The following is a 14,034-nucleotide window of genomic DNA, read 5'->3' as shown; positions in this document are numbered from 1 at the left end:
GGTTTGCACTGGTTCCTGAAAGCCACGTGATTCCCCACAGCCTCGCCGACACAAAACGCTAACAATGTCACCAGCCCACGGCATAAACGTCGTTACGTTACCGCGTCCTCTTGCTCCATGTCGCGGTCGTGGAAGCGCGACTCTGATCCAGCAGCGTCCAGGAGCCGCGGCAGCAGCAACCACGACCGAGAGATCCACCGCGGACGTTCACCAGAACCCAGATCAGCGCTCACATCGAGTTACATTCATTCGGTTTTTACATTTACAGCATTTATCAGACGCTCTTATCCAGAGCGACTTACAATCAGTAGTTAATCAGGGGTTAAGTGTCTTGCTCAGGGACACAATGGTAGTAAGTGGGATTTGAACCCTGATCTTCTGGTTCATAGGCGAGTGTGTTACGCACTAGGCTACTACCACCCATTCAGTGGGTTCTGCATTTTATACGGACTTCCACTTGTGCTATAATTAATATGATTAATGTACATTGCTTTACTTTTGTATGAAAAGGTGAACGGCACTCAAAAGACACAGATGAGTGTTCCTAATATCTGGCAATCCTTACAAAGTAATGAAGATCATAACACATTATAACACCCACATAACATCAGGGTAAATACATTCTGAAAATCACATCACTTTAATTGTGGATATTTACTCTGGCGAAAGGGGAGTACAAAAAAAACAAAACAAAACAAAAAAACACTTGCAAAATAATTCAATAAAAACAACAATTTATTCACAACCAGTGATATAAATATACAACTTACAGATTTAAAGGTTTACTCAGAAGAACAAAAAACATACAAAACGTATAAAATGTTTCATAAAAAAAAAAAAAAACACATTGGAGTGAATGTGTCCAGGAGGCTATAAACAAATTAACTTTTGAAGCATTTGCATATTCACTTTCTTCATTTCTTAAATGAAGAAGAAAAAAAAGAAAAAAAAAGAAAACTGCTTTAAAAGGCATTGTCCTGTCGTTCCCCTTCAGGTGATCAACTGCAAAGTAAATAAATAGATTAATAATTCCTGCTACTGTCACATTCACAATGATGAGAAGAATAAAAAAAAAAAAAAAAAAAAGACAGCTATGATAATTATTCTCCAAACAGAATGCCAATTTATAAATTTATAAGTCAAGTGAAACCTAAAATGAGGTACTTACGCTTTTTACTGTGTTCTTGATGTACTCCTTCCTGCTGGTGAGGTCAAAATCGGGGTACATATCATAGACCTAGAAGCGAGAAAATCTGTTCATTCTGTGTGGAGTTCAGAGTCGGTAACCTGACACACACACGAGGGCCACAAATAACGACTATTTGGATAGTCATCAACAAACCAGATTACAAATGGCTTCTATTTAAACTTTACAAATTAAGATGTGGTTATTTAAATTAGGTGGCAAATAATAAAGATAAGAAAAATACTTCACTTACAAACATAGTTTTAATAAAGTTCACTGCTGATATTGTAAACAAAACGGTCCATTTTCAAACGTAAAAAGAAAAGATGGATAACTTTTTTTTCTGTAAGCCAAGGATAGCATATTAGCAGCAGTAAAACGGCGCAAATCTCCCCCCAGGCTATTTCAAATGACAGTTTAGGTACACCCCCCACATAAATCCAAAAATATCTCACTGACAAAAGAGTTCACTGCAGCAAAGTGGGATAAGTACGCTGCTTCTGGAAGAGACAGCGGTCCATCCGCAACGTAAACATGGTATTGTGCACTGGTCATCTTGATAATGTCATGAGAAATTTTTTTTTTAAGTTGTTGCGAAGCCTGAATAGGCATTTCCTTGCTTATTTCCATTCACCGGGTCTTACGTCCGTTTTAAGGTATAAGTGTGCACAATTGGTTGAGAGAGCTGTCACTCAGTTTGACGAGCGCAATTTTGAGTATAGGACATTTCGTTAGGCAGAGCACATGAGGGGAAGCACGGTTTAAGATGGAATCTGATCACCACTGAGGAAAAATAATCCCAAAATCTCATTAAGGACATCTGAATGTCATTAAGGACATTTATTTTGCATGATTTGGAGAATGAGATTCATTTGCAAGAGCCACGCCCCACTGTACTAGTTTAGTGACGGCCCGGTAAATGCGTGCAGGTTGCGGTTACAAATATGAGCGGTGAACGTTGCCGGTTTGAATCTTGAGCCGCCAAGGTCAAGATTCCACTGAGCGAAGCACCGTCCCCACACACTGCTCCCCGGGTGCCTGTCATGGCTGCCCACCGCTCACCAATTCCTGTTCAACCAAATCGACACTATGGCTGATAAATGCTCTGCCTCTCATTACATTCCACCCACACCCTACAGTACAACACGTCTGGCGACAACCTAACTCGTCGGTCACTGTCACAATTGTCGACTTTCGTCAACAACGTTGAGTAACCGTAGCACCCTTGAGGTACACCCAACGCGACCGCCACTTACTTTCTTGCAGATCTGTTTCATTGTCACTTCCTCGAGGTTGGCTTCCTTCAGAAGATCCTTGACCGTGTTCTTTATCTGGTCGTCACTTGGCGGTTTCTTAATCATCTTGATCAGCGGCTCATTGTCATCCGAACTGTCTTCTGGTTCTGGTAAAAAAACCAAACAGATCAATATGACTGACACGCAACAGCAATAGCAGTTTCGCCCCGAGCCCAGTGGATGCAGTACCTTGGATGGGCTTGCACTTGTTCGTGCTCTTATTGCTGCTACTGTCTGCTTTCTTTGTTTTGGCTACAGGTTTCGCCGGCTTCTTTGACACCACCTTCTTGTTCGACTGAGAGAAATACGAAAAACAGTTTTCACTCAGGACGCAGTGGCACGGCCTGAAGTTCTCCATTTACCGATCAATGTTTCTCTTACTTTCTCAAGCTCACTGTCATTTCCATGGTCATCATCGTCATCATCAGACAAACCGGACTTTTCTTCGTCCGCCTTTTTAGCTGCAGGTTTCCTTTTAGAAGGAGCGGCTTTCTTTGCGGAACGTTCCGTCTTCTTACTGGCGGCCGCCTTTTTGAGAACACCTGGCTTCTTCTTCTGTGCCACTTTAGGCTTGAGTTTAAATAAGAAATTGTAATACAAACTTTTACTTTGCTTTTAACAAATCCTCAACTAGGTTAAACATTTTTCATTACCTTTTCATTATCTCCATCCTTATCTTCTTCATCGTCAGATTCAGACCCTTCTTCTTCTGATGTGTTCTCTGAAGATTCTATCTTCCATTCCTGCACGGATGACTTGTTTGCCTCTTTCTTTTCAGGCTTATCTTCCTCCTCCTCCTCGTCATCATCACTGCTTGAATCTGTGACAATTGCCTTTGATTTTCCAACTAGTTTTGGCTTCCTGGGGCTCTGTGAATCCTTGTTCACTTTTCTTTTGGTGTCTTTCGCTGTGCTTTTCTTCTTTTTCTTTCTCACCGGTACGGACTAAGACAGTTCAGACATTACATCTACGGCACCATATATCTGGGAACGACAAGTTTGGTGACAGACACACATACCTTTCTAGTGTTAACAGGCTGCATGAGGAAAGACATAATCCGATCAATAAGGATGCACTGTTTTCCACTCCTCTCAATGTTGAGAACCTGACAGATGGTCCTCAACACGCTGTTTGTATACCTGAACAAGAATAAATTAAAAAAAAAAAAAGAAATTAAAAAGGGTGGATGCAATGTTTAAATGAATGTTTGAATTCAGCACTGTAGGACTGGCTATTAATATACTTCATTAGGATCTTCTTCTTCCTGTTGTAAGGCTCGCTGTCTACCTCGAACAGAAATCCATTAAACAGTCGGAGATTCTTCTTCATTGACGATGCCTGATAAGATAATAAAATGAACAATGTTAAGAGTCTAGTTTAAAAGTCAGCTTAAAAGGACAATATCAGCCACAACATTAATTCACCACTGACTAGTCAAGTATATGCTGCTTTGTTTAGTAATCAGTACATGATCTGCACTAGCTTCCCCATTCATTCTGAAGACAAATTAGAATAGTAGAGTAGGGCTGCACGATATTGGGAAAATATGCGATATGCAATATTGTTGTTGAATATTGCGATAACGATATTTCTTGCGATATAACATTTCCCTAGAGAAATGCTTTTTAAATTCTTATTATCAGCTATTAAAAAAAATCCTTTATATATGTAATGATCATACTAAAATAAACAGGTAATATATATTCAACTGATCTAATTAAATCGAATTCAGGCTAAAAAGAAACAATATGTCAAGGAAGTTGCAAACATTTAGACCTCAAAACATTATGAATGACTTAAAACCCTCAGCAGATATTCTGATTTTTTGTATGTTGTTACCATAGACCTGCCAACACAATATGAATTGCTTTCAAAGGTTCCTTTTTATTTACATGTAACCATACAATCATCAAGAGTGTCTTAAAACAAAAGCATCTTTTAAACAAAATATTTCCTTGCCTGTTTATATATGTGTGTGTGTGTGTGTGTATATATATATAAATGGAATAAGAAAATACTATTAAACAAAGTGTACAGGTCTTAAATAAATTGGTGTGTAGTGGAAACACTCCAACATCCACATAAAAATTAGGAGAAGAAAAACTACCTCCCTTTTTGTGGAATCTGGAGGAGTAGGTATTGGCTGTTGGCGCCACATACTGGCTTCCGTTCAATAAAAAAAAAAGTGTTATTACGAAACTCTCATGATTGAGCCAGTGTCTCCTTTCCAGACCTCGCCGCGACGGCTTGTCACAATAGTATATAGCATGAGATTTGGGACGCAGCATATATCTCATTTATTGCGTATACTAATATTGCGATAGCGATAATTTTCCGATATATCGTGCAGCCCTACAGAAGAGGCTGCAGGCACTGATAAAACAAGTGATGCTCCTTCTTCTGCGAGAGCTGTCCTAGTCGCTGACTATGGGGTGGAATGTGTAGGATGTTACAAGATCATCTCAGGATCAGCGAGGCTGAACGCAGGCTTAAAAAGAAACTCACAATTGAGTTCCAGAACATGAAAAGAGTGCCGATGTAGCTACCTGCTTTGGGTGCTAAATTCAGTAAATATCTCTGCAATACAATCTCATCAACACTCCTTTCCCCTCCAGTCCTCCAATAAGGTAATAATGTATTTTTGACCATTAAAAACAAAACAAAACAAAAAAACATTTGTTTATATATATTATACCTCCTCATATGTGTATAATCAAGAAACCATTCTGAAATACTCACTGCTCCGGGTCGGTCGAAGAGAATCTTGTGAAGAGGTTTCAGCAGCACCGCTTTAAACTTTCCGATGTTTAAGTTGACTTGTGCGATATCGCCCAGTTTCTCCCCAACACCTAAACAGGTCAAGCAAAGGCGTGCACACTTTACAACGTAAACTAATCCAAATGAATGACATTCCTACTACACCAACACCACCAAAAAGAAACACCAATAAATAGCTACCATTTTCAATTTTAAGTCTCTCTTTGGGCTTGCCGAGCTGTACATCGAGCCTCTGGACGGTTTTCTTTTCTCGCTTCCCTTCAATGATCTCGGCCTCATCTGGAAACACAGGAGCGGGTCACTGTCTGAACTCACGGTCACTGTCACTGTCTGAATTCGGGCCGCCAGTGTCCACACGCGTCACTTACACAGCCCGAGTTTGGGTCTCTGCGCCCGCGGGCGCCCTGCCCGCCGGTCCGCCTCTCCGTCGCCTCCGGCCGGGGCCTGGTCTGCCATGTCAGTCTCCTTGCCAGCATCCGCTGACATGACCTGGGAAGAAGAGCGGGACTCTGGCTCAGCGGCAGAAGTCGGATTCCAGCGGGTCGTGCGAACAATAAGAAATTGGCGCGCTGCGGTGTTTACATGTCGTTAGCCGCTTAGCCGCCCACGCCGGGCTCGCCTGTTCCGGGGCCACGCCGCTCGACTAAAGCGGCAGCCTCTCGGCGCTTTGCAAGAGATTTAATGTTGTGGCTGGAGGGACTGTCCGGCGGAAGAGGAGCGTGCGGACGCGGTGGCGGACGGCGCGTCGGACACGGGGTCCGACTCGCTAGTCAGCGCCGTCCCGCCCACGCGTAACGCGCACATTTTCACGGGCGCTCGGAGAACCGCCGCACTCGCCGAACGCGGCGGCTGCTGCTCTCCCGCTAGGCGCCACCGCGACTCGAAGCGCGGAGGAGAACGTGTGTAGTAACTACCTTGTCACGCACGCAGTTTTCAGCGGGAAGAGAATTCAGGCAGTTTCAAAATGGCGGTTAGACGGAGCAGGCGGGCTGCGATAGAGCGAATCGGGAGCGGCGTTGTGACGTCACTGCCGACGCCAATCATTTTACACGCGCTCGCTCTACACACACACACACACACACACACACACACACACACACACACACACACACACACACACACACACACACATATACATACACACACACACATATATATACACACACGCACACACATACACACACATATACACACACACACACGCACACACATACACACACCTATATACATACACACGTACACACATACACATATAAACATACATATATACACACACACGCACACACATATACACACATGCACACATACACATATACACACAGATATAAACACGCACACACATATACAGTTACATTACATTTACAGCATTTATCAGACGCCCTTTATCCAGAGCGACTTACAATCAGAAGTTACAGGGACAGTCTCCCTGGAGCAACTTACGGTTAAGTGTCTTGCTCAGGGACACAATGGTAGTAAGTGGGATTCGAACCCCGAGTCTTCTGGTTCATAGGCATGTGTGTTACCCACTAGGCTACTACGACCCATATAAACATACACACACATATACACATATATATATACACACATACACACATACGCGGTAGCACAAGAACAAACGAAGACAAGGCACTGAATCAAGCGCCCAGACCACCTCCAGAGTCGATTGAAGAGACCACCAGAGATCCTAGTCCCTAGCAATGCACTGCTGACGAGATGACTTAGCATGAAACGAACCAGAGGGACACCACAGCCACCACCACCGTAACAGTTAAAACCTCAGGGTTTTCAAATGGACCAGTAGCATAATAATAGACATGCAATTTACACCCTGACACTGGACTAAACAACTACTCTGCACTGTCCAGTACCTCCAAACATGGACAGATGCTCTATACTACACTTTGGACCTTTCCACCACTACACCTGTTGGGCTTTTTTAATTTTCTTGGACAAATCATCACAAACCCTGCACTGTAACCACTTGCAGACTCACTCTACCCTGGAAAGGTGTCCTGCTCTGTATCACTCCTTCCCAAGGGTTATTCCCTCTTTTTCTCTATGCTGAAGTTTCTTTTGTGTGGAGTTTTTCCTTGTGTGCAGAAGGGTCAAGTGTAGGGTCTGTTAAAGCCCATTGAGACATACTGTATGTGATTATGGGCTATATAAAATATAAATGTTGTTGTTGCTATTCTATTCTATTCTATTCTATTCTATTCTATTCAGTTGACCAGTACTTACAGAGACACCGGGTTCAAATGTTTCACTTTCTGGTATCAGACACAAGGTGGCGCTGTAGCACAAGAACAAATGAAGTCAATGGATTACTGCGGAGTTCAGATTTTTAGTTTGAAGGTATTAAACGCTACACGAGATCATGGTTCAGTAAAACAACGTTAATAAGCAATGTCATATGGTCCATGGTTTCGTGGGCTGCATGATATCAATGAAAGCCTGATGATATAGTTTAATGGCGCGTTATCCAATATGTTAACACGACGGTCCACGAGAGGCAAAAAAAAGTAGGCATATTAGTGTTAATCATTTACGAAGCCTCTAATCTATTTTAGTTCCGAGGGAAATAATCGACTCCATGTGATGGGGATGAGGACGATCAGCGGCGAATTTCGGAACTCCGTTGCCTAGCAGCGCACGACACGTTTTTAAAGCGCAGCGCGTCGCACCTGAGCGCAGATGCGCCGAAACGCTCGGCGATGGACGCCGGACTACCGGTGGACCTCCAGCACTCACGGACATCCGCTTCGAGTCACATAAAGAGGACTGGACCATGGGCGCCAACTTATCTTTCATCTCTTGAGGTGAAGGTACGACGTTTTACGCCACTTGCGTGCATTTTCCGTGGCTTAGAACTTTCCAGGCTCCCCGTCTGCGACTGTATGGAAATGTCATTGCTTGGAAACGATCCACTCCACGTTTGACCCGATGCAAAATGTGCGTCTTTGTGCCCTGCGTGTTGTTTTACTGTGTTCCACCAATGTAAATGATGTAAAAGCCTCCTGCCTGGACACCCCGGCAAAATACAATCATCGGCACGATCGCGCTATTGTACGTGCTGTTTTCATTTTTAAAACACTTTTCAATCATTCGTGTGGGCACCAGGAAATATGACCGTTTACCATATTTATTCACATTACCACGACACGCTTCGTTATTATTAGTCTGTTTTTGTGCATCCCCTACACTTTGGCTTCCTTCTGATATTTTGGTAATGGTGTTGAAATGATTGTATTCAATATTCCGGCCTGATACTTACAACAACAACAACAACATTTATTTCTTATACATTTACATTTACAGCATTTATCAGACGCCCTTATCCAGAGCGACTTACAATCAGTAGTTACAGGGACAGTCTCCCTGGAGCAATGCTCAGGGACACAATAAGTGGGATTCGAACCCGGGTCTTCTGGTTCATAGGCGAGTGTGTTACCCACTAGGCTACTACCCCTATTGCCCAAAATCACATACAATAGGTCTCAATGGGCTTTGACAAGCCCCACACTTGACCCTTCCGCACACAAGGAAAAACTCCGCACAAAAAAACCCCCACCATGGCAACACCAGCAAAGGGAATTAATGATTACAAGAATAGTAGCATCGGTTCAATTAATTAGGGAGAGCAGCTAAAATATTTAAATCTCGACAGGGCGCTTTGAGGAAGTAGGACACCGCCGGAGGCTTTTTTTCATCTGACGCCTGATCAGCCGCTCGGCAGAGGAGTCGTTCAGCGAGCCGCTTCTTTCAGCGCAGGGAACTGCATGGCTAGTCGTGAATTCTCCTGCGCAGACGTACGCAGACTCCTGGGGGGATACGTGACACTCGTTCCACCGCTCTGTTCGTCCTGAGCCACAAAGCCGCAATGGGTGGCTGAAAATCAACGCCGTGCCAGTTCCTCACATTTATGCATTTTCTTTCTTTTCTTTCTCCACTGAGGGATCACGCGTCCGCCAGCGCCTCAGAATGGCCTCTGGTTCGTCTAGTCCGGCAGAATACTACGGGGACAGTGGCTCACTGATGTCCCTCGACTCCAGCGTTTTCTACAGCGAGCCCCCGCCGCCCAGCGACGAAGCCGTGGACTTCTTCATCATCAACGTCGGCGGCAGCCGCTACATCCTCTCCCACGAGCTTTTGGCCTCCCACCCCGAGACCCGCCTGGGCAAGCTGGCCCTGTCCACCCGTGACTCTGCCATGGACCTGTGCGATGATGCAGACTTTCTGGAGAACGAGTTCTTCTTTGACCGCAACTCCCAAACGTTTCAGTACGTAATGAATTTCTACAAGACGGGCCACCTGCATGTGAGGGAGGAGCTGTGTGTCGTCTCCTTCCTGCAGGAGATCGAGTACTGGGGCATCGATGAGCTGCGCATCGACCCCTGCTGCAGGGAGAAGTACTATCGCCGGAAGGAGATGAAGGAGACGCTGGATGTCCAAGGAGAAGCGGAGGTCATTGACGACGAGGACGAGGACTTCTCGGGGGTGATGTGCCAGGACCTCCGACAGAGGCTGTGGGACCTCATGGAGAAGCCAGACTCCTCAACAGCTGCAAAGACGTTTGGAACCTTGTCCATGTTTTTCGTAGTGGTCTCCATTGTGAACATGGCCTTGATCTCGCTGGACTTCCCTGTGCTCGGCCCACCTTTCCTGGACACGCTGGAGTACCTGTGCATCGTTTGGTTCACTGGAGAACTGGTGCTGAGGTTTATGTGCGTCAGAGACAAGTGCAAGTTCAGCAGAAGTGTGGTGAACATCATCGACCTGCTGGCCATCTTGCCCTTCTACATCACCTTAGCAGTGGAGAGCCTCCACGGGGGTTCTACAGAGCTGGAGAACGTTGGCCGTGTGGTGCAGGTCCTAAGGCTGATGAGGTCACTCAGAATGCTGAAGCTGGGCCGTCATTCCACAGGTAATGTGATTGGATTCTTTAAGGTTCTGTCATTGTTCACATGTTCTGTCACTCATGATTAAACTGTTTGAACTGATCTGCATATGAGGTGTGCTGAGATATGTGCGTCATTAGAATGATTTTGATGCTAAGCTTCAAGAAGTAAATGGACGTTTCCTGCACGTGTCCTCAGTCTTTGTTCGGCCACCATCACCGTAACTCCTTCACTTGATCTGAAGTCTTGATCACTCTAGGTGTGATTTCACATGAATTTGCTTTTGTTTTCCGCCCTCTCAGAAACCACAGATTTGTAGGGTGTCAGTGATTGTTGTCCCATGTCCAGGGTCTCTCATCACTTAAGACTTTAACTCTTTCAGAGCTGTGAATATCAGCCCACTTTAATCGTATTTGTTCTACACAAAGCTCAGCAGTTTGAAACACCCAAACACAGTGGTCTCGAGGCAGGTTATTTTTCCCAGAATACCCAGGGGGTTCCCAGGGGACACCAGTTAAGTGGAAATGGAAAAACAATATATACCACAACACATTTATTAGTTGTTATGCATCTTTAAATAAAAAAAGCATTGGGAAAAAAAACAATTTCTACATGACAACCCAGAGTAGCCCATTTTTTTGTATGTGCAAAATAAATGTAATAATTCAGATTTAACCTGTTTCCTCCGGAGTTTAGGAGGCGACAGACCTGCCACCAGGAAAACGTCCCCGAACCTCGTTTGACTGCCTTTGACTGCTTTTTTTGTGGAGCACTAAAGATCCCACTTTGAGTTACAGCCACAGAATCATGAATAATGAAAGAAAATGATGTCACAGCTGTAACAGGTTCCACGTAGTGGGCTGTGCACATCAATCCCGCTTTATTCTGCAAGGATAAGAAAAAGTTTATGAGATCTCTTTCCAGAGGGACAATTGGATAAAATGAGGCTCTGGTTTAAGAAAGCTCTTTATTAGATATGAGGTGAGATTCGCTCTCATCTTCAAATGAACTACATGCTCCCTTCCAGCAAGTGTTAGATTTCATGAGACCCTGGAGACAATATATTTAAAGAGTCTTTTTCATAGCATTGCAGCAGTTCACCGACATTTACTAAGTCCATTATGAGAGTATATTACATTGTACGTTCCCCTGAGCATTGCCTTGCTTTTCTCGCAAAGAGACTGCACCATAGTTACAGAGAACAGAATTTAATATTGTCCACCACATGCTCCCTTCACATTTCATCAAAAGCAGAGTGAACTGGAATGAACCAGGATAAAATGAAAAGAAGAGACTAATAAACAAGCAACGTAACAATAAATAAATGAATTAAGTAGTTAAGTATAGTTCTGGGCATTCAGACGTCCTGATACCTTTCATATGAATCAGAACAACAGAATCAATTTTGAGAAAAAAAACAAAAAAATCGTAAAAGTTGTCAAAGGTGCCCCCACTTTTTGGCACAGCAAGATGTGGGGGCACCTGATGAAGTGACAAATTCAGTAGGCTGATTTACTTTGCATTTGCCAGTAGAACAGCATGACAAGAACTAACCAAATGTGCGGATGCTACATTAATAACAGCCCGTTCACATGCTGAGAACTCGGGCATGAATCTCCAACGCGGCAGAAACTCATGATAAAATGTAATTTTGGGGTGTGAAGCCGTCTCCCCTCTGTGTCAGATCGCTGTTGAACAATTTTCCTCTTAACCTGATGCAAGATTCACACCCCATCAGAGCTGTTAAAATGAGACGAAATAGCAACATTTACCTTTCTGAGGATCAAAGTCGTCATTACACAAAAACTATTAAAAGTTAACTATATTTAAATATATTCAATACCCAGTGCTGTATAGGGACCTGATGATTTACATCATTTTAATTTGCACTGACCATTCATTGACCCCCATGCCCTGTGGATATAAAAAACACCCATTTTAGTGACCAGCTGAACAAAAAACGTCAACTTGCAGAACATACATAGTTCAGTGCACTATGCTTTCCATGGTGCAAATGTTTTCATAATTCACACATTCAAAATCTCGACTAAGCTCCCATTGCCCTAAAAATAGAGATGACTGAAATATAGAGGGGTAGTGGCCTAGTGGGTTAGACACTCGCCTATGAACCAGAAGACCCAGGTTCAAATCCCACTTACTACCATTGTGTCCCTGAGCAAGACACTTAACCCTGAGTTGCTCCAGGGGGGAACTGTCCCTGTAACTACTGATTGTAAGTCGCTCTGGATAAGGGCGTCTGATAAATGCTGTAAATAGATGTTTTGAGGTCAGGGCTTTGTAACACACTGAACTAAGAAGTGCTGTTCCTCCTTCATGGTTTTTCATCTCAGTACTGATCTTTGATTAAATGTGAGAGATCTTCTTCAATCCCCTTTAATCAAGGGGACCCCCTGGGGAAAAAATTAGCAAATGGACGGGAGGGGATGTCAAGATCTGTTCCTGACTATGAACATGTCCGTCATCAGGTCTCAAGTCTTTGGGCATGACAATTGCTCAGTGCTACGAGGAGGTCGGCCTGCTGATGCTCTTCCTCTCAGTTGGGATCTCCATTTTTGCCACGGTGGAGTATGCTGTTGAGCATGACGTGCCGGAGACCACCTTCACCAATGTGCCCTGTGCCTGGTGGTGGGCCACCACCTCCATGACCACTGTGGGCTACGGTGACATCCGTCCCGACACGGCCGTGGGCAAGGTCATCGCATTCCTCTGCATCCTGTCTGGCATCCTGATCCTGGCACTGCCCATCGCCATCATCAACGACCGCTTCAGCGCGTGCTACTTTACGCTGAAGATGAAGGAGGCGGCGCTCCGGCACGGCGAGGCGCTGAAGAGGCTGACCCGCAACTCGGCCTCCGACGTGACCGCGCTGGGCGTCAATCTGCGAGACGCCTACGCCCGCAGCGTGCTGGAGATGCTGCGGCTGCAGAGCAGGGAGCGGGCCAGCACGCGCAGCAGCGGCGCAGATGATGTGTGGTGGTAGGGCAGCGCTGCACCATCACTGTACAGAGTCCACAAAAAGAGATCAAATTACTTCGCAACTGCAGCACAGGTACAGCTCATGTGTGCAGTTAACTCTGAACATACAGAATTTTTGTAAGAAATGAAAAATAAAATTCTCCTTCCTGAGATCCTAGCCATCATGAAAAAAAAAAAAACATGCAAACGTACACAATACATTTCTACATTTTTGCATGATATGACAAACGTATTATGTTGCATGAATATTATACTACTGTTTTTCAGTGTTGCTTTTAACATTTTAAACATGAATATGTGTCACAAAAACAGTTGCATAATAAAGATGCTTCTTGTCCCCTGTCCATGAGCTGTGGAACTACAGGCCCTTTGAAAATGTCACAGACGCCTCTTGAGAGGTCAAGGTGACCCGCGGCAGTCAGACAGCTTGCAAAAAGAAGCTCACTGCATCTAATTTAGGGGTCACGTGCTGTTTCCTTTACCTGAATGCATTGTTATGAGGACAAAAATAGGCAGAAGGGGACATTCATGTTTTTACAAAAGCTTTCATCTTAAAAAGTGTGAAAGTGTCATGGTGAGCACAGACAGATGTTCAACAATGAACACAGTGCTCGTACGTTTCAGCTGCTGTAGCATTTCTCAACATTGTAGTTTAACGGAGGTTCATTTGGAGCAATCTGAGAAACGCTTTGAGAAGCTGAAGGACGCCCCCTGTGTTCCTGACCAAATCTGGGTCAGAGTAAAAATCCTCCAGACAGTAACTGCACAGCAAGATGATTTTCAGCATCCTCTTTTCCACAATAAGGAAAAGGTTTTCATTCTGGCAGTCAAATTGCTAATTTAAATGAATTAATTTACGCTCCCATTTACTAACGAATGGCCA

The 14,034-nt window shown here is 44.2% G+C and overlaps 2 protein-coding genes across 3 annotated transcripts; one reads left to right on the top strand and one right to left on the bottom strand.

Moving 5' to 3' along the window:
- Positions 1-717: 717 nt before the first annotated feature.
- On the bottom strand, positions 718-6,294 carry dek (DEK proto-oncogene). The gene is made up of 12 exons (XM_028980772.1): positions 6,174-6,294; positions 5,628-5,748; positions 5,440-5,538; positions 5,221-5,330; positions 3,725-3,819; positions 3,500-3,620; positions 3,135-3,425; positions 2,863-3,051; positions 2,671-2,776; positions 2,443-2,588; positions 1,169-1,237; positions 718-1,002 (listed from the first exon to the last, which is right to left on the bottom strand). Exons 2-12 carry the CDS (start codon positions 5,743-5,745, stop codon positions 991-993), a joined length of 1,356 nt encoding a protein of 451 aa, XP_028836605.1. The 5' UTR covers positions 5,746-5,748; positions 6,174-6,294; the 3' UTR covers positions 718-990.
- A 1,596-nt stretch (positions 6,295-7,890) lies between these two features.
- On the top strand, positions 7,891-13,334 carry kcnv1 (potassium voltage-gated channel modifier subfamily V member 1). 2 transcript variants are annotated; one of them, XM_028980852.1, is made up of 3 exons: positions 7,891-8,081; positions 9,211-10,180; positions 12,641-13,334. In XM_028980852.1, exons 1-3 carry the CDS (start codon positions 7,971-7,973, stop codon positions 13,153-13,155), a joined length of 1,596 nt encoding a protein of 531 aa, XP_028836685.1. In that variant the 5' UTR covers positions 7,891-7,970; the 3' UTR covers positions 13,156-13,334. The 2 variants fall into 2 exon arrangements, with proteins under 2 accessions (XP_028836685.1, XP_028836686.1); XM_028980853.1 differs by having other exon boundaries at positions 7,946-8,081; positions 8,924-10,180.
- The last annotated feature ends 700 nt before the right edge of the window (positions 13,335-14,034 follow it).

This window comes from Denticeps clupeoides, chromosome 5, assembly GCF_900700375.1.
Source record: "Denticeps clupeoides chromosome 5, fDenClu1.1, whole genome shotgun sequence".
In the NCBI taxonomy this organism is placed as follows: domain Eukaryota; kingdom Metazoa; phylum Chordata; class Actinopteri; order Clupeiformes; family Denticipitidae; genus Denticeps; species Denticeps clupeoides.
This window is presented reverse-complemented; position numbering and strand designations above follow the sequence as displayed.